The 20,528-nt window shown below is 40.2% G+C and overlaps 1 protein-coding gene across 5 annotated transcripts in view; it reads right to left on the minus strand.

Moving 5' to 3' along the window:
- Positions 1 to 538: 538 nt before the first annotated feature.
- The window catches only part of LOC139234906 (AP2-associated protein kinase 1-like), a 98,783-nt gene continuing 78,793 nt past the window's right edge, over positions 539 to 20,528 (minus strand). Inside the window, exons 11-18 of one of the 5 annotated variants that reach the window (XM_070865772.1) lie at positions 19,103 to 19,293; positions 13,327 to 13,500; positions 7,777 to 8,006; positions 6,970 to 7,127; positions 6,215 to 6,331; positions 5,761 to 5,856; positions 4,457 to 4,483; positions 539 to 2,533 (exon numbers count right to left, since the gene is read on the minus strand). In XM_070865772.1, the coding sequence (XP_070721873.1) occupies positions 2,439 to 2,533; positions 4,457 to 4,483; positions 5,761 to 5,856; positions 6,215 to 6,331; positions 6,970 to 7,127; positions 7,777 to 8,006; positions 13,327 to 13,500; positions 19,103 to 19,293 (1,088 nt within the window). In that variant the 3' untranslated portion in view covers positions 539 to 2,438. Of the gene's footprint in view, positions 2,534 to 2,560; positions 2,692 to 4,456; positions 4,484 to 5,760; positions 5,857 to 6,214; positions 6,332 to 6,969; positions 7,128 to 7,776; positions 8,007 to 13,326; positions 13,501 to 19,102; positions 19,294 to 20,528 lie in introns of those variants that run through there. The other 4 variants (XM_070865774.1, XM_070865773.1, XM_070865775.1 and 1 more) reach the window with 4 other exon arrangements.

Genomic DNA, 20,528 nt, shown 5'->3' on the forward strand with positions numbered 1-20,528 from the left:
CTCAATGTGTAATTTTTACAAAAATCTTGTAACTTCTTCAACAGCACCGCTCAAACCCATGATCTCCACCACCTGGAAGGACAGGGGTAGCTGATTCATGGGAACACCATCACCTCCAAGTTGCCTCCCCCAAGTCACACACCACCCCGACTTGGAAATATATCATTGACCCAGCGACGATGAAGAAACAAAGTCCTGGAACTCCCTCCCTAACAGCACTGTGGGAGCACCTTCACCACGTGGCTCACCACCACCTTCTCAAGGGCAACTAGGGATGGGCAATAAATGCTGGCCTCGCCAGCGACACCCTTATCCAAATACATTTTTTTTTTTTAAAAGCTAAAAGTATACTCCCTGTAAGACATTTTTCATTTGGAATATCATAATTCTATATTCTAACAAACACTTTAGAAACAGCCATACCTTCCATGCATGTGTTCTTGCACAAAGCACAAAACTATCTGTAACAAAGCTATTTTGGACAGTGCACTAATAGCATGATGTCGATGTACAAAATCAATCAACAAGAACAGCAGTATTTAGTGTAAATATGAAAATGTTTTCAAATTTATTTACAGTATATATGTTTTAAATAATCACATTTTAGTCATCCATTTGTTGCAGTCGTTCAACACTAGCCTAGTGGTAGGACATTCAAAATAACCAGTGCAGAAACAATGCAACATAGTTTAGGCTCACACACGCCAGTAATGGCTACTTGATAAACAGGGAAGCAGGATATATCCTGAGATTTAAACACAATGAAAAATATAGTGCAAAGCTTTATATTCTAAAAACCCTGTCAAAACTAAGCATTATTAAATAGTTAACATTGCACATTGAGACGCCTAGTAACAGTCCTCACATTAGGCATTAAGAGACATCAGGAAGGTGACCATTCCATCATTATCTTCTCCCTGTTTGAAATATTTACAGCTAGCTTAGAGTTTGTAACTTTACTGTTGCTTCATTTATATATATATATTTTAAATCTAGTAAAGTTATCCGAGAACTCTTTAAAAGCTCACCACCCAGTTTAGATACACAACAGCCATCATTTAACCAACTAAGTTTCTATTTTGGTATTTGTTATAGCTACATTGATTAACAGTCCTACAAAAAGTTAATCTTGGCTAAATTTTAAATAAAAAACATGTGAAAAATGTGACCGCTTCTAAATCTACCAGACTAAATCAAGTGCCAAATCCTATACTCAATTAAATGGATAGGATTTATTTTTCTTTTCCACCCAAGACTTATGCAATAAATTTTGGGGACTTAATTAAGCCTGAACTAAAAGCCCAAAGTCCTCATTTATGTGACTAAGATAAAAATGCAGGAGACACAGAATTAGACAATAGTGTGCATACAACACATACATTTTTAGAACTTCAACCGACCACCAAAGTTGCTTTAATGTCTTTAGGAGAAAATAAATGATTATTGCAAATAAAAAGCAATTTCTAAATCATGTTACAGAAGATTACTGGTGCACAGCACTGAGGTATCGCACTCATTGCTGCTTAGCCCTATATGACTGGATGGCACTTCACTTGTGTGTCTGCACATCAAGTTAAAAACAGGATACTCAAGTTAAAATTCAAAACAAAGTAACAAATGGAGGGAAGAAGTAAAATTAAATAGCTAAATAGTTGATGTTCTGCTATCCACATTCAGTTTATACGATGAAGCTAAAAAACAATTTGTTTCTTAGCAGAAACAATAAAACAGGTTGAACTATCTTTACAGAAAAAAGGTTAAAAGCAAAAATGCCCAAACAACCGAAGAATATACTTAACTCATTGCAAACTAAGGCAAAGCAATTAAAGCAGTGCAATGTGAAATGAGCTGCATGTTTTCTCATCAGTATGTAGTTAAGTGTCATGCGAGTTAACACATCAGACCTCAATGCCACTACAACTTCAGGTAGTAGAATCCAGGCAGTGTTAGCTTAAATTGTTCTCAAGCTACAAAATTAAACCAAAAAAAAAACTACACAGGGTATAGGTACTGCATTTTCAAATTAGCAAATCACTTTGCGCAACTAAAGGGGTATTGTAGCTATGCACAGTTTTACCATACATTGTTCAAAAATGCTGAGGTATATCGAGCCAAGGTCCTGCACGGAAACATTTCAACACAAGATGGAAAGGCAGGAAGAGGATTTCAGCAAGTTTTAAAAATGTGGAGGGATGTCCAAGCAGTTTTTCTTGTATATGCATATTAACGGCACACAGGCAGATACAAGGTGAAGGAAAGCCTTGATGAATAGTCGTTTATTTTTAGTAGCATCTCCTTTGCATCTTGTTACAATCATGTCTTGGTAGGCGTGGCATTCAACTGAGGTATACTACTGATTTTACCATGCTTTCTTTGGAAAGGGATTTCTACTGGAGGGTGCAGGTAATTAATATGCAGATAGGTTAATGGGAGGGTCATTAAAGGTCTATAAGCTGATCCACAAGCAGAAAAGACCTAGCTAGACCAGGAAGTCTGTTCTCTGAACTCCCACTGCGGTTCTTTGAGTGACCACCTAGAAAAGTAAAAAATATCACTTTACTAGGTTATTTTTTTATGCAACACATACAGCTGGATTTTGTGAACTCTTTTATATTATTCCTAATTGCACTCACACCACCAGAGTTGGAATCATTAGCTGTTGACAGATAATAAGGACAGTGGTCAGAAGTGCTGAAAAAGGCAAAAAGAACTTAAAAGAAGCTGACCAGGGACATTGAGATGGGATCACGAGGAAAGAAAAGGAATGGCACAAACTGGACTGAAAGCAGTAGGAATGGGAGATAATGGCATAACTACAATGGATTTACACCAGTGTCATGGTAAAATTATTCATAATACAATAAGGCCTGTAACGAGATGCAATACCAGTCAATCCCAGACATCATTTCAATAACATGGAAAGTCGTATCTTCTGTGGTGGTTGTACCTCACACCAGTGTAGAATCATCACAATATGCAAAACACATTTTCTCAGTTTCTTGCCAATTACAGCCAATTGAATAATTTGAATTTTATTTTTTGTACACTTTTCCATATTACCTGGAAATTGATGTGTGTCCTGTGTTAATCATATGCACCATTTATAAAATCAAATTGTCTGCCTCCTCCTCTTACCAGTCTGATTAGAAGATACAGCAGGGGCAAAAGGATCAGCACGGTCAGCTGAAGCAGCAGAAAGGATTCTGGGATTTGAGACAGAGTCATCCCCAGTACAGGTGTCTGAGAAGGTGCAACAGGAATAGCAGAGGAAAGAACAAGACGACTCAGAAGAGGTTGTGAGACAGAAAAGTTAGCAAAAACATAGCAAAAAGTACTCTGTCAAACATGCAGCACAAGAGTTTAAACAGTTAGTGTTTTGCAGAAATCGACAAAAAAATTAATTCAGTTCAGAAAATTAGAATCATATCTCATTATCTGAACCTATGTGGGGCGGTGACCCAAAACTTGTGTAATTATTACATTTTATTTTTATGTTTATGAAATTTCTGCCTCAAGTATGTGTAAACAAAGTATTTTTGAAATTTAGCATAAACAAAAATTCCCACAAAAAACAAGTGTAATCCATTGGTAGCCACTATGTTAATTCATTTTTCAAACATAATTTCAAGAAGGCAAACAATGGCAATTCCCATTCATTTATGACAGAAGAAACTGTTGCACATTCAATATCTAGTCATACAAAATAAGATCTAGTTTTAAGGCATGTCATATGGGCCCCACTTCTGTAGAAAGGTAAATGAGGCTGCCCGGATAGCTCAGCAAGTTTATTCAGTCAGCAACTCACCCACACAGACGGAAGGCCTCTGGGTTCCATCTCCAGTCTGTGCTGGCATTAACTGATCTGTTAATGGTAGGGGTGCTACAATTGGTCGCGGAGACCTTGGGCTAGGTGGAGGGAAAATTTGGTTCCTGTTCCTGATCGGGGGGGAATGCGTTCGACTGGAAATGTACATAGATGGGACAGGATTGGGCTCAGCTGAGAGACGCCTCAGTCAAATAGCCTACCAACATGGACTGTCAAGGCTCATATATGGATATTGGTTACTTGGACGAATGTCACACAGGATTATGCTCCAGCAAGGTGCTCATGTCTTTATGCATGGGAAAGAAGAAAAAATTGGCAAGTATTTTCTTTTTAAAAAACCCCAACAGAACTTTGAAAAAATTAGAAGATTTTGGGTATCATAATATTGAAATTTTCCTGTCACTTTGCAATTCTAACTACAAATCATCGTCAATCAATTACTTTACACACAATTATACTAAAGGATATGAACACCTTAGATACAAGAATGCTGTACCTATTTCATACATCCTGTGGGGCATGGATTACTAAAAGCTTTTGGTAACTTTGAACCATGCATTCCAGTTTAGTGAATCCCTGACCATCCATGTTTCTAGTTAGATTTTATAACAAGGCAAAGGTTCTCCTTACCGTTTCCAAAACAAATCAACAGGTCAACTGTTGGATAGCATAAAGAAATTAAACAAAAGCTTATTTTACTGTCAGAATGATAGACCAAGTCAGCCTACATTGTGGTTGCGTTCACTTATCACACTAGGACCCATGTGACATCTACTTCTGCCACTCCAAGATTTACATAGACACAACTAACTTCATTTTGTTCCAAGTTTCTGCTTTAAAAGGTTTTTCTTAAATTCTTTAGCTTGGCATTGTCCCACAACCTTATAAATCATCTCTCTCTTTCTCTCTCTCCCCCTCCCCCCAATATATACAGGCTACTGAAGTGTTACACTAAAATCCTGAGATACTGTGGCTTTCCAAAATGAAAGTTTTCACAATACTAGAGACTGATTGTATCCGCATGTGTATTGAAAGCATTAAAGTTCTTTAAAAATCTGGTCTGGCAGCATCAGGATAAAGCTATGCTGATTTTAATAACAACTTTAAATTATTCTTTGTGAAAGAAGCCACAACCAGTTCTTTTCTCCTATGTACTCCAACACTAATTCCAGAAAACAATCAATATATCTTACTGGTTAAATATTCACACCCTTATCTATTAAGTCTTACACCTGAGATTATGCATAGGTGGAGATGCTCTTGATGTATACTTTTCAAAATACAGGTACAATGTCCAAAATCCAGAATCCTCAGGACCAAATCCATGCCGGTTTTTGTGGGGTTCCGGATTTCAGACAAGAAAATAAAGTGTCAAAAATCCAGAATCCTTGACCGAATCCGTGCCGTGGTTTGAACGGCGAGGTCCAAAATCCAGCAAAACCCAAAATCCGGCCCGGATTCAGTTGAGGATTCCGGATTTCAGACAATTGATACTTTCTTGTGAAATCCGGAATCCTCAACTGAATCAGTGTTGGAATTCGGGTTTTGACATATTTCGGACCTCGCCACTCGAGGTAGCTCTTCGCCGCCCACAGCCCCCTGGCGCTGCGCTTTTTACCGGTAAAGAGCCTTCCTTATTCCTCCTACCAAACTGAACCACCCCACTTGTTGGCCGCCTCAAAAATGTCCGGTTTTCGTACAATAATTCCAGATGATTCCATCTGGAATGCTCAAAATGTCCAGTTTTTGGACAATTCCGGTATTCAGAGTTCAGAATTCGGAACATTGCACCTGTATATAAAAATTGCTAAAACATAGTTCAAAATAAAATGTGGTCCAATTGTGGGGAAACTGTTTTTCCTCTCCCCCCACTTCATTCATTAGGATAATCCTCAAGACCAAAACGGTAATCCTCATTATTTATTCATCCTTACCTGGGAAGTCAGATAGTGGGACATGTATAAAAGGATCAGAAATAGCAGCTGATGAGCTAGAGTCTAGAACTGAAGCTTCCATAGATATTTTAGCTTCTTACGAAGTGTAAAAGAGAAGAGTAGGAAGAAAGAAAATAGTATTATGAGAAAGAAGGAGAGAATTTCATGCATTCCAGTCATAGGCAAGCTGCACATCACTGATTACAATTACAAATATAAACTGAATTACAAAGAGGCTTAATATGCATCAATTTAAAAACTTTTACTGTGGGCTCCCTTAATTTTTTTCTACCAAATTCATTCTCTTCTGTTGAAATACTGAAAATCTCAAAACATTTTAAGTGTTGTACTTAATGGAGGTTTGCCAAATAAATATTGATTTGCAACCAATAATGATAGCAAAATTATAAGGAGTCTACAGCCGCTGATGGATTATACAAATCCTAATACAAACCTGCCCCAGATGCAAAGGGTGACGCCCCAAACACATCTGTTTGGGGCGGAGTCATGCTGGGATGAAACCCTGGAACTACATTTTCAGTCGATACTGTCTTCAGTTCTGCAGATTTATCTGTCAGGATAGTTTTAATGGCAGGGATTAGTTACTGTGGATCACCTTTGGTTCATATTTTAAAAAGGTGGGGCTTTCAGCCAGTGAATTGGCAGCATTGCTAAGTTGCGACTCTCCCCTCCATGCCATGCTGCTTTGATTTAGCCACATCTTAGTGAAGCATGTGGGGGTTTATTTCAGCCGTTTGGAGCCTGCTGGGTCAACAATGAGATCAACTCCAACACTCAGCTTCTCCAAGTCAGATATGACAATGCACATGCAGGGACACTTTCCAGTGAAGGCAGCCCTGATGGACAAACTGAGAAACTTACAAATCAGGAATCCATACTGTTTTAGCACCATCATACTGGGAGTGCCCAGTATTTCAAGCAACTTTTAAAAATCTCAGCACAACAGCAAAATAAGAAAAAAAAATCCAATGCCTTGACCCAGTGCGGGCAAGTTAGAGAAATGAAGCTTGCAACAGGCAATTCCATGGGTAGTGCTACACACTTCCAAATGTCTACTCTTTGCATTCGCCCCATTTGTGTCCCATGCTTAGACCCAGTGGTATACATAGGACAAGGAACAGTGAGACAAGGAGCAATTTATGAAGAATGAGCAGAATGCACTTCCTCAAAATTGCATAAAACACCCACCATTTCGCAGCTCAGCAAACTCCTTATCTAGCAATTCCTCCGCAGTTAGCTTGGAAAAATTGTCATCTCCAAAAGGATTCCACATGGACACATCTGGTGGATTGTAAATATTTTGCTGTAAAGCTTTGGGTGACCCTGCAGGACTTGTAGAGGCTGACCTAGGTTAGAAATGTCCAGAAATAAAACATTAGAAAATGCTGTAACTTACAGCTCACGACTAAGATTTACCTATAATGTACATCTCAAATAAAGCAGAGACCAAGTCCCAAAATGGGGAACTCATTCACCAAAAGTTGGAAAGTGGCTACAGAGGCCAAGTCCCAGAAAATCAACAGAACTATAGTATCACCCATCGATCTCTCATTACTAAAAGTATCTTCTACATAAATCTAGAAAAATATTATATTTGTATTATGTAATTCATCATCAGTAATGCATCCAAACAGTTTTATTCTTCAGGAAACAAAATCTCTCACTTTAATTAATACAGTCAATACTTAATACTTTTGCCTCAAAATTCCAGTTTTTAACCTTCAGGGCCAAGGAAAGGCTGGTAGGTGTGTGAGTCCTTTTTGCTCCAAGTACTCCATTGTAGAAAAGCAAAACAATAGACTTGGGAGAGTGGCAGCATTTGTAGTATGTCAACTTTATCAGCATGGAGACTCTAGCGTGTTATTTAACTTTACAAAATGGTGGTGGGGTGGGTGATTTTGAATAAAAAGCGATGATCTCTCGGAACTTTCCTTTCTTTTACGTGAATGTCACAAAGTATAACCTTAATCTGTATAGGTGCTATGATGAACTCACTTTGATTTATAAAGGTTTGCCTCAGCAGCAGCTGCTGCCAGTTGTTGAGAGGAATGACTGGCAGGGACTCCAAACACACTACTGAACGGGACGTCACTGACGATTCTCCTGTGGCCGGCTCGCTGGACTTTTGGTGAAGATGGCGGCGTTAGCGACAACAGCTTGGCTGTCTGCTGGGACTGGGGTTGAACTTGTTGAGCTGGAATCTTTTGCTGTATATGTGCCTGTAACTATACACAAGTCAATTATATTTTGTGTGCATCCATTTTCATTAGTTCATTCATTGTGTGCGAGGTAACAATGAATTCCGAGGAAAAACTAAATGCGGAAATGGTTCACAATGTATTTAAGGAGGACTGGTCAGTTATGTTTGGGTTATGCTACAACCTGAATCTTAAATCTAGTTTGAGGGGGAATCGCACACCTCCCTCAACCCCAACTCCAAAAAGAAAACTGCCCTCTCTTTAAAAAAAAAAAAATTATTTAAAAATGATTGTAAAATAGCCAAAACAAAGCAGCCAATTCCAATAGCTCATTAAACCAGTGCTGGCAAGCAGACAAAGTAGATTAAAACTAATAATCTACACTCTTGGTGCAAGTGGCACTGAGAAACACACTTTAGCACCAAAAAATGCAGTTATATCCACAAACTGTACCGAACACCTTTGACTGCAGTCATCAGCATTGCTGAACAGGCTTCATCAGTGGCAACTGCTAAATCCATTTAGGATTTCCCTTACAAACCACAGATTTCTGCTTCTGCTGATTTAAATTGGGACACAGACATCTGCTCTGATGCACTCTCTTCTTCCTGACATTTAGAGGATTTCACTTTGAGAGTACCCTGTAGTAACAAAAATACATGTGGGAGTACTGTAAGCTCGTGATCCAGATATAAAACTTCGCCACGCCATTTTGGACAAAACCATTTTGGTGCAATCTTGCCGCATGATTACTTTTTACATCTCCACAGAATCTTTGGCATGGTTCATACAATCCCGTGTCAGGGTAAAGTGTCTGAATATGCCTTTCATCAACTCAAACTTGGAAATTGGGATTGGCCGCAAGTTAAGTTGTAAGCTCTAGTTTTTAATAAAAATACTAAGTTTTGAACCAAAAGCTGAAAATAGTTTCACACTATTACATATACAGGTTAATGAACAATGGAAACAAAGGACTGCAGAGGTGGCCTGGGGGAAACTACACAGGGTAAAAGAAACAGAATTTCACAATATGCCATAGCACAAAAGGCACTTAAAGATGGAACGATCTTAAAATTCTTCATTGTGGCTATTCCAGTTTGATCATTCCTATGATAAAGCACTCGGGTTTAGTGTTGCATTCTATTCCAAAATCTTCATTTATTAACTTAGTAAAAACTGTGAAATGTGTAGCAGGTTCAAGGTTGCTTTAAAACACAAACGCTATTTTTGAATGATAGAGCTGTGCAGCTCAGGCATCAATATCTGGGCATTAACAGGGAAAATTGGGCAACGCTCACCAGGCACACAAGTCTCACCTTTCGCGAGAAAATGGGGTTACCACCCTGAAAGGAAGCGCTCCACTTTTTTTTCTGGGGCGGTAGTGAGGTGGACATGTCAGGAGCGGGGCACAGGAACTTGAGCACACAAAATCTAGGCTCCCACTTCAGTACAGTGCTGAGGGAGTGCTGCACTGTCAGAGGTGCCGTCTTTCAGATGAGACATTAAACCAGGCCCCGTCTGCTCTCAGGTGGACATAAAAGATCCCATGGCTCTATTTCGAAGAAGAGCAGGGGAGTTAGTCCTGGCCAATATTTATCCCTCGACCAACATAACAAAAATGAACAGATTATCTGGTCACCATATTGCTGTTTGTAGGCGCTTGCTGTGCACATGTTGGCTAAATATTTTTTTATATTGTTAGCAGAATAATTAATACTGCAATTCTACTGGAAGTAAGTGTGCCAAATTATATTTTAGATATAGATTAAGACACCTGGTACATCACCAGAGGCCCAATTTGAAATGACTGCTGGCTAAGAGAACAGCAATCGTGTGGTAACCAGATGCAGTAATAGTGACTTAGAACCACACGTCGTTCCAACAAGAGTTAAGCATCCATCCAGGGTCTAAATCAATACCGATTCTAAAGAACAGAAATAATACACTAATGCTAAAGAAATATACAAGCCAAAAAAAACTAAAAAAAGGAGGGAAAAAAAGACTTGAGAAAGACATCTTTGTAAGTGGAATGTTTCAGTTAACAGCTTTTTGCTTCTGCTATAAAACATATTGCATCTCTTTGCCACTGGAGGGTACTGTTGCTCACAATTACTCTGGCAGCACGTCAATACTGTAAGATAGATACTGCTGAAATTATTTGTATGCTGTAAATGTTGATAAATGCACACAGTAACATTCTTCTGCTAGTCAGACAAACATCTGAGTGTTGCAAAAGCTAATCATTTCAGTTCCTTTCAAATTGTGAACCACCGCTTAATAAAAAAGATTTACTGATAAATAAATAATGTGTTATGATTTACTGGACCATCAGCTAATCGCTCAGATTACATTTCAGTGTACATAAGAAATAGGAGGAGTAAGCCATTTGGCCCCTCAAGCCTGCTCCACCATTTAATATCATGGCTGATCTGATCTTGAGCTCAGCTCCACTTCCCTGCCCGCTTCCCATAACCCTTTATTCCCTTATCGCTCAAAAATCTGTATCTCCACCTTAAATATATTCAATGACCCAGCCTCCACAGCTCTCTAACCCTCAGAAGAAATTCCTCCTCGTCTCAATTTTAAATGGGCAGCAATTTTAAGTGAGAGACTATGTCCCTCGTTTTAGTTTCCCCCATGAGTAGAAATATCTTCTCTGCATCCACCTTGTTGAGCCCCCTCATTATCTTATATGTTTCAATAAGATCACCTCTCATTATTCTGAACTCCAATGAGGATAGGCCCAACCTATCCTCCTAAACCAACCCCCTCATCTCAGGAATCAACCTAGTGAACCTTCTCTGAACAGCCTCCAATGCAAGTATATCCTTCCTGAAAGGAGACCAAAACTATACGCAGTATTCCAGGTGTGGCCTCACCAATACTCTGTACAGTTGTAGCGGGACTTCTCTGCTTTTATACTCTATCCCCCTTGCAATAAAGGCCAACATTCCTGATTACTTACTGTACCTGCATACTAACTATGTGTTTCATGCACAAGGAGCCCCCCAGGTCCCTCTGTACTGAAGCACTTTGCAATTTTTCTCCATTTAAATGTAGTGTACTGACCATTTTCTGCAGAAACAATCAGTTTTATGGAAGTTGCTAATTAGAACGCTGTGGTCGAAGACAATTGCTGTGATCTTCCCAACAGGAAAATATTAGTTATTTGATAAACAGGTCCCTGGACAAGGATTTTTTTAATTTAAAAAGTATGATATATATGCAGATCAAGATCAAGCATACTTTATTCACACTTGTCTGAACATCTTATCTGATTAAGCTTTAAAGAAATGTCACAACAAAATTAAGTAGTCCCAAGATTCAGACAGAAAGCCAATTTTTCCAGTGTGCTGAGAAATCTTGAGATTTACTGCAGAGCACCCAAATGAAATAGAGCAGGTGCAAATTAATCTGGCAAATGTTCAAATACTGTTCCCTGACACCAGTATTACATTAAACCCAGACTGATGGGGGGAAAATTATTCAAGCTTTTATAAGTTGGGCAGGGAGGAGTGTGGTGTCTGTTATCACATCCTGTATGAGTTAGAAGTAAAGCAATATGCTGTTTTTTTTTTGCTTATGTACTACACGAGTGTTTTTTAAATTCCAAAATGGAATCGAAGGCTTACTGGGCTCCGTCGACAGGACAGAAGGCTTTAAGATTAGAACAATAATGTGCTGAACACTAAGTATTTCAACCTTGGGCTGAATAGCCAAGTTCACCCAAAATTCCTTTCACAAGCAGTCATTACCCCACTTCAAAAAACTCCATCTTCAACCATGCTGTACTTGCAAACCACCGCCCAAAGCTGCCACTCTATTGTCCAGTTGAGTGGGACTGCCCTCACTTGGTCCCACTCTTACCTATCCGACTGTATCCAGAGCATCTTCACCATTATCTTCATAGTCCTCAAAGGATCTATCCTAGCCCCCCGCCCCTCCAATTCCTTGCTTATCTATATGCTGCCCTTTGGCAACACCATCCGTAGATATGGGGTCACTATCACATGTATACCAATGACACCCAGCTTTACCTCTCCACTACCTCTCAAACCCCCATTACTGCCTGGACGAGATGCCATTTTCACCAGTTGGGATGGTCAAAGCCATTATTTTCCACCCCCCCCCCCCCCCCCACCACCACAAATTCCATACCCTTGCCACCGATTCAATCCTCCTCCCCTGCCACTATCTTAGGGTGAAGCACTCTGTTAGTGACTGCATCCTATTCAACCCCAAGTTGAGCTTCCGACCACAAATCCTCTCCAGCACAAAGACTGACAACTTCCAACTTTGTAACATTGGCCACCTCTGCCATATCGCAGCCCATTGGCTACTAGAACCCTCAGAGACTCAACTATTCCAATGCTCCCTTGGTCAGTCTCCCTTTAACCACCTTCCATAAAAGTCAGCTCATCTAAAACTCTGCTCTCCATATCCTATTCTGGATCAATGCAACAATCCCTAGTGCCGAGGATCACCGGTTGGCCTGGGATAGCCGACTCCAGTCCATGTGGAATGCCGCTTCACTCAAGGCTGGAATGCAGACAGATGGGTGCCACCTCTCCCATTAACACACCGCATGTTCATGAGAGAGTTGGTGCTAAATCATCCGTAGCCGACACGATTCTGGCCCAGGGTGTGGTACGTAACAGGCTAGCTCGTTGCAATCTACTCGAGCCACTACTTTTGTTAGATTATTGGATACGCCTAACAAACCACTTGGTTATATGAAATCACCACAGCGGTTCAACAAGGCGGCCCACCACCAACCTCTCAGGGTAACCAGGGATGGGCAATGTCAGCCTCGCCAGCTGTAAGAAAATTAAGTCGCACTCATCCATCACCCGTCCATGCTGACCTACATTGGCTCCCAATCACCATACAGCTCAAATTTTAAACCTCCTTTACTCCTAGAAACACCCCTCAAACTCTGTTCCTCTTGCTTTCCTCCACCATTGGCAGCCATGCCTTCGGTTATATAGGCCCTATGTACTAGAATTTCCCCCCTAAACCCCATCACCTCACCACCTCTCTCTCCTGCAAGACCCACCTCTGACAAGCTTTGCTCACCCCTCCCAATATCTCCATTTGGCTCAATTTATTTCTGACTGCAACTGAAAAGCACTTTGGAACATTTTTCTATGTTAGAAGCACTATACAAATGCAAGCTATCGCTGTTGTTGAACAACACATTTAAAAAAGGGATCAAGTGATCAGATTTGCAGCTTGTTTGGAGATTTTTTTTTTTAAATTGATGTATAGGTTTAGAAAAGTGTAATTATGTACATAAAGTATTAAAAGATCTAATTGAATAACTTAATTATAAATGAAAAGTTCTTACAAAGTTTTGTTGCTGTTGCTGCAGAGCCATCTGCTGTGCCACCTGCTGCTGAACAGACGCTTGCGCCATCATCTGCCGTAAAGCTGCTTGCTGCTGCATGGCTGTTGCGTACTGTTGCTGAAGGTAGTAATTCTGCATCATCTGCTGCTGGGCCTGCTGCATCACCTGGTAGCGCTGTTTCAGCACACAGTACAACATTAATAGAACATCTTCAGGTTTAGAAAAATAACATTTTTACAACAGGGATTATTCAGCCGCGGTCACAAAAAATGTTATTGTTCATGTTCCATAATCAGCACTTACTACGGTTTCATTCGTGGCCAAGTATTGGCTCATCTTATGAACAAACTCTGTACAGCTACAAATGATCAATTTGGAACAAGTGTTTGCTAGTCTAAATATGGAATAAAGAGGAACCAAATGAATTTCCTCAATACAGCTGCAACTTGGACCAGTCCAATGGCTTAAACCCAATGTTGCCTTGTACAGCAATTGCCAGGGACGGGGAAGTGCGTGTGCGTGCTTGAATGCCTGGACTGAGCTAGGTTATGCCAACTCAGGGTCAAATAGTCTCTCGAAATTCAATACAAAGTCTCCGGGAAGTGCCTCGCCAGTTGGGAGGGCGGGCGGGCAGGGGAGAGAAAGAGGAATCCTAAATCTTCCTTGTGGGCCCCACAAGTACACCTCTGCTCCTCCTGATCCCACAAAAAGTTTTTAAAAAACCTTAAATGTTCTTTTGTAGTCCCAGATCAGATCCACTTCCCACTGTCTTCACCTGGCGAGAAATCTGCAGTGGCTTCCCTGGTCAGGCCGCAGTTATAATTTCAGTCTGGGCCTGATGGCAGAATCATGCAAATTTAAAGAAAGACCACATGGCTTCAGACGGGTGTCTTTACTGCATGCGGAGAAGGGAACGATCAAATTGAAATTGGCAGGTGAGTCACCTGGCCAATTTGAATTGCCTACCTGCCTGGTTTTCACTGGCAGGCAAGGCTAAAATCAACTATAATTTTTCCTCAGAAGTTTGCAAGAAAGAATTAAAAAGTTACTGTCTTTGACTTCAAGGGTAGGCTGTTATATTGAAAGATTGCATTTCATGAATAAAATCTTAAGGTCCTCAATGGTGAATTAGCATCAACAGTGCTGCCCAATTACCATTTACAGAATCATCAAGAAAACCCTCAACATTTTTACTATTTCAAAAGAACAAAGTGCTTCAGAATTGCACTTTAAATGAAGAGCTTTCAAGCTTAGTGCAGTGCTAAGGAACTGAAGTTAATAATCGCATTTAAACATTTTTATTTAAAAGGGTCAGAGACAGTAAATGTCATCAATTTGAATTTAACCTACTGTAATGAAATCAATAATTAAGGCAAGTTCATACTAAAAATCAAGTCTGGTTTCAAACCAACGCAATATCAAAACAGTCAAAAGGTTATTTTTGAAGTTTAATATATTGTGGCAGCAAGTCAGTGTTCAGTCAAGTGCAGTACTTACGGATGCAGCTTGATGGACGACTTTACTCACTGCCCTTCATAAAAGCATAGGAGAATTATCCATCTTCAGTGTGATCTATTCTTAGAGGTTCACCTTTCATATAAAGAGATGCCTCTTGGGATTCCTTGTATCTTATTATGCAAAATACTCTCCATTTCTTTACTGTAACCTTCATGCAGTTTCAATAAAAATCCAATGAAGAAAAACCCATTTAAATGTGAGCTTAAGAGGCAGAATCTGTATGTGCAGCAAAGACTTTGCTTTTTTGGAGAGGATGCCAATATACAGGCAGATTTATGCTCTAGATTCATACACATTTACAGTTTAGCTTGGATCACAATGATCATTTCATTTCGGGGGCCTTAATTTGATCAGTCTGCACGGAGTTGAAACAAGAGTCCAAGAGATGCAAGGACCACATGATAGCATACTGTACAACTCAATCCTCCCTTCCTTCTCTCTCCCCCAGCAATGAATGAGCTTTCATTGTCAGTTCCAACCAAAAATTCTACAATCAATGTAGCAATATTATTTGAAGACGAATTACCTAAAGTTTTATCTCCAAAACAAACAAGTAACTGCTGAGAACCAAGGACACAGGCCAATCTAAACACAAGGCCTGACAAACCAGGATATCTGCACTCACTTGAAGGAATGCACCAGTAGGTAAAAACCTCTCATATGGAATGAGAAATTCTATTCTGACAATTTAAAGCAAAGAAAACTCTTGGAATCTTGTGACTGACTGGAGAGTGCCAAACCAAACATGCTGTGTCAAGTACCAGAAGATGAAGCTCATTAATTTAATGTGCAGAGGACAGCAATACAGAAGTTACTGTTTTAATTGCAAAAAAGCTTCAGTTTGCTTGAATTGAAAGGTTACACAGGGGACTGTTACTATATGGAATATATTTAGTTGATCACCTATGCAGTTGAACACAGGAAGTCAAGAAACTGTAGTCTTTGGGTCAGAAGCTAATTGGCGCACCGATTTAATTCAGTCCCCACTTTAAAATCGTACATTGTCATTTACTTGGATTTAATATTTAGTTAAAAATAGCAAAAACGCACAGCAATTTGGATAGCAGAGTTGGTTGGAATATAGGAGTTTCTCGACATTAACAGGCTAAGGAGCTGGGAGATGTAAAGCTGAGGCTATACAATGCCAACATTGGCATCAGAATGACATTTTTGCATAAGCCGTTTCTGTTATAAATGTGTACAAATGAAACTTGATTAGGAAAAGTTGTCTCAGAAAGTTCGCACACATGTTTAAAAAAAAAAATGCATTGTAGATAAGATATAGAATTGATATATCTTACAACCGCAATACTAATGGGTGGCTACACTGGTCACCAGTTGCACCATAAGCAAACCAGGTCCTTCTGGAACAAGTGACTGGATGGAGTAGGAGTAGAAGGTTAAGATTCCACAATACGCAAAGGATGAAACGAATTTCCTGACACCAAAAAAATCCCTCTTCCATTTCATAGTTTACAGTCTTGGGGTGTGGAGGAATTCTTTGATAGTATAACAGTACCCTCATCAAAGCAAGATCACCTTAAAAGGGAATTACCTTACAGCTGGCACACCAAAATGTTAAGTGTTACGGGAAGATCTGGAACAGTAAATCTAACCAGAGAGAACAGAAGTCACCCGATGCTTAGAAGTTTCCAGAAAAGCAGACAAATGTTGTCATCAGTCAAATTGGGGTTCTGAATAATCTCATAAAACATAAACAAACATTTAAGATACCCTTCCCAAGAAATAAAGATGTTAAAAATAAACATTCAGCTAGCTTCAATCCTTAAGAACATGACCAAACTCCTGTTTTGGAAAACAATCTCATTGTCGGTATTCTGATAAACCTAACTGGGAAAGAATAAGCGCAATAGGAGCATGAGTAGGCCATACGGCCCCTCGAGCCTGCTCCGCTATTCAATAAGATCATGGCTGATCTGATCATGGACTCAGCTCCATTTCCCTGCCCGCTCCCCATAACACCTTATTCCCTTATCGTTTAAGAAACTATATTTCTGTCTTAAATTTATTCAATGTCCCAGCTTCCAAAGCTCTGAGGTAGAAAATTCCACAGATTTGCAACCTTCTGAGAGAGATCTACAACCCTCAGAAGAAATTTCTCCTCATCTCAGTTTTAAATGGGCGGCCCTTATTACAGCATTAAGATGGAAAGTCCAGTCACTGGCATGTACCTTAACTCTACTTTGGAGTTCAACTGCCACATTCAGTATTCCCAATCTATTTTAGGCAGAGAACAAAGTAGTTCTGCCAACACCAATGCCAAATTCTCAGCATGTGTGAGAAAGAGCATGAGGCACCCTATTTATTTAAGCTGTCTGCCAGTGTCTGCAACACCCTGAATATGAACCCTCAAGTAGGCCATTTATTTGGCAGGTGGTTTGTGGCCGACTCCACACATCTAGGTTGAAGGCTCCTTGCTGATGAGCACTTCCATCTAATGAAGCATGTGTCAATCAGTTTTCCAGCTTCCTGTCACGAGATTTAAACTGATAGCCTGCTGATACTTAGTATGCTCACGCGGAGACCACTCGTGAGCTGTTGCTGCCTACTGGTGGTTTTCTAGGTCTTGCATTATTAGAAATGCGCATCAGACATTGTTCTGCCAACAGAAGTCAAAGCCGAGGCACTATCTTATTCCTTAGCAGCCTCGATCACAGCTGTGGGCACCGGATAGTGTCGACAGCTCTAGCACTTTGTGATGTTTGAAGACACCCAAAGTGGGTCACAACCCACCCTGATTGGTGCTTATTGGGCAGCCGATTATGTCCTCGACACCAAAGTCCCCCTCTAGCCTGAGTTTGTTGGCCTTTTGACCAAAGGGCTAACTTTGCACTTAATAAATCAGCAGGATGATTGAGAAAGTAGCATTGCCATTAAGGATTGTCACATCAAGTTAGAATCACAGAAAATTACCACAGAAAGAGGCCATTTGGCCCATCGTCTCCATGTCGATCAAAAAAGAGTTAACCAGCCTAATCTCACCTTCCAGCACTAGGTCCGTAGCCCTGTAGATCACAGCTCTAAGTGCACATCCAAGTACTTTTTAAATGTGATTAGGGTTTCTGCCTCTACCACCTTTTCAGGCAGTGGGTTCGGACCCCCACCACCCTCAGTGAATTTCTTTCCCCGAATCACCCCTCTAATCTTTCTACCAACTACTTTAAAATCTATACCCCCTGATTATTGACCCCTCTGCTAAGGGAAACATCCTTCCCATCCACTATCTAAGCTCCTCATAATTTGAAACAACTCAATTAAATCTCCACTCAGCCTCCTCTGTTCCAAAGAAAACAACCCCAGCCTATCCAATCTTTCCTCAGCTAAAATTTTCCAGTCCTGGCAATATCCTCGTAAATCTCCTCTGCACTCTGGTGCAATCACATCTTTCCTGTAATGTGGTGATAGAACTGTACGTAGTACTCCAGCTGTGGCTAAAGTTCTTTTGTGAGAAATGAGCAAAGGCTCAGCTCCTGGAAGCTGTAACTTGCAGGAAGACAAGTACAAAATACTTTCCATTACCATCTGTAGTTAGATCCTGGCACTAGTATTGATCAAAGCAAGCTTCAACCGAGATAGACCCTGTCTGAAGGTTTCAATACAGCAAAACACTGCACAGGCAGAGCATGATGAGAATTGGAAAAGAAAGAAAGTTTAAAAGGAAAAATAAAAGTTTCCCAAAAAACATGCTCAACCATACAAAATGAAGCTTCAAAGAATGAACAAAAAGGACTAGACAACAGTGCTGCCGACAATGGGGCAAAAGCACTTAGGGAATATTAATACAAAGTCAAAGTCAATTTATAGCTATGCAGCAATGAAACCATGCAAGCCAATTTTCCTGAAATCTTAAAGGGGACTGTCCATTTGGAGAAACGGATGAGCCTGTTGGTACCTGGAGAATTGATGTGTGAAGAAGTAGTAATAAGCTCAAAGAAAATCTAAGGAGTTTATGTTGATTAGATTTGTACACAGCTGGGACTTGATCATGCACACCGCTCAAAGCATGTCTCTAAAAGAACCCATTGCCAGAGGATACATTTAATGAGTTTGGTTAAAATCTGGTAACAGGAAATAAGTGAAGTGAGTTAGAGCTATCTTTACAAAATTATAGTATATGAATAGGCCATCAGTGAAGAATTGAGTACCAGATGAGGAATATTTACAATGCACCCAAATGCTTTTGGTGATTGTATGGGAAGAAAAACAAAGTACAACTTTAAATGAATTTGAGGATTACCTGCGCTGCCTGAAGCATCTGCTGTTGCTGGAAATAAGCTTGTTGCTGGTGCAGCAAATACTGCTGTTGAAGTAACAGATGTGCCTGTGGTTTCGGTTGCAGCTGCTGCTGAGGCGGAGGCTGAGCTGGCTGAATTTGTGCTTGTTGATCATGTAACTGAGCAATGTGCCCACTGTTTGCAGCTATAGCTCCTGTGCAAACCAAAAATTTCAAAATGTTTAATGTTCTGATAGCTATTTTCCCCGCAGATCTTTGATGAACATTTGAGTGGAACATTTGTACTGCTGCAAACCCCGTAGAGTCTGGATCTGTCAAATTTCAATAGGGCAGATTCCTTCATCATCAAAGAATTTTTGTCTCGGTCCAGATTTTGTTTTGCATGCACAAGTTGAAATACAACTGAAAGTTTTTACTTGATTTTTCACTGGCGCTGGTTCTTTGATCCAGCAGCTATGATCTGGATGTTGAGAACTCGGTAGATTTGATTATTCTGGTAACACTGATATTAAGCTTCAGGTTAAGATGCCTGCAGAGCTTCAGGTCCGAGAGATCAACAGGAATCAGGATACAAAAACACAATAGAATAGGACATATGGCCTCTTGAGCCTGCTCCTCTATTCAATAAGATCATGGCTGATCTTCAACCACAACTCCACTTTCCCACCCGATCCCCATATTCTTTAATTCCCTTAGAGTCCAAAAATCTATCAATCTCAGCCTTGAATATAACAACTCAGCAGCCACAGCCCTTGGTTAGAAAATTCCAAAGATTCACAACCTTGAGTGAAGAAATTTCTCATCAGTCCTAAATGGCCGACCCTTATCCTGAGACTATGCCCCCTAGTTCTGGACTCTTCATCCAGGGGATACAGCTTCACATCTACCCTGTCAAGCCCCCTCAATCTTACAAAAGCAAAATACTGCAGATGCTGAAAATTTGAAAGAACAGAAAATGTTGGAGATACTCAACAGGTCAGACAGCAACTGTGGAGCGAGAAACAGAGTTAATGTTTCAGGTCGGCAATCTTTCGTCAGAAAAAGTTAAAGATGTAACAGATTTTAAGCAAGTGCAGAGGTAGGGAAAGGGGGGCGGGGACGAAAAAACAAAGGCGAAGGTCTGTGGTGGGGGTGCAAGGCAGGAATGATTAAATGACAAACGATATGGTTATACAAAGCAAAAGGAGATTGTACTCCCTAGAGGAGTATAGAAAGTGCAGGGGTGAAATTAAAAAAGGAAATTAGGAAAGCATAGAGGGGGCATAAAAAAATATTGGCAAGTAAAATCAAGGAAAACCTATAAATACATTAAAAGCATGAGGATAACTGAAGAGTAGGGCCTATTAGGAACCATGGGGCCAAGTTTCAGCCTGAGCTGCTCCCGTTTTTTTGGAGCAACTGGTTAGAATGGAGTATCTTCGAAATTGCA

The sequence above is a fragment of the Pristiophorus japonicus genome, chromosome 22, assembly GCF_044704955.1.
Source record: "Pristiophorus japonicus isolate sPriJap1 chromosome 22, sPriJap1.hap1, whole genome shotgun sequence".
NCBI classification, from domain to species: Eukaryota; Metazoa; Chordata; class Chondrichthyes; family Pristiophoridae; genus Pristiophorus; species Pristiophorus japonicus.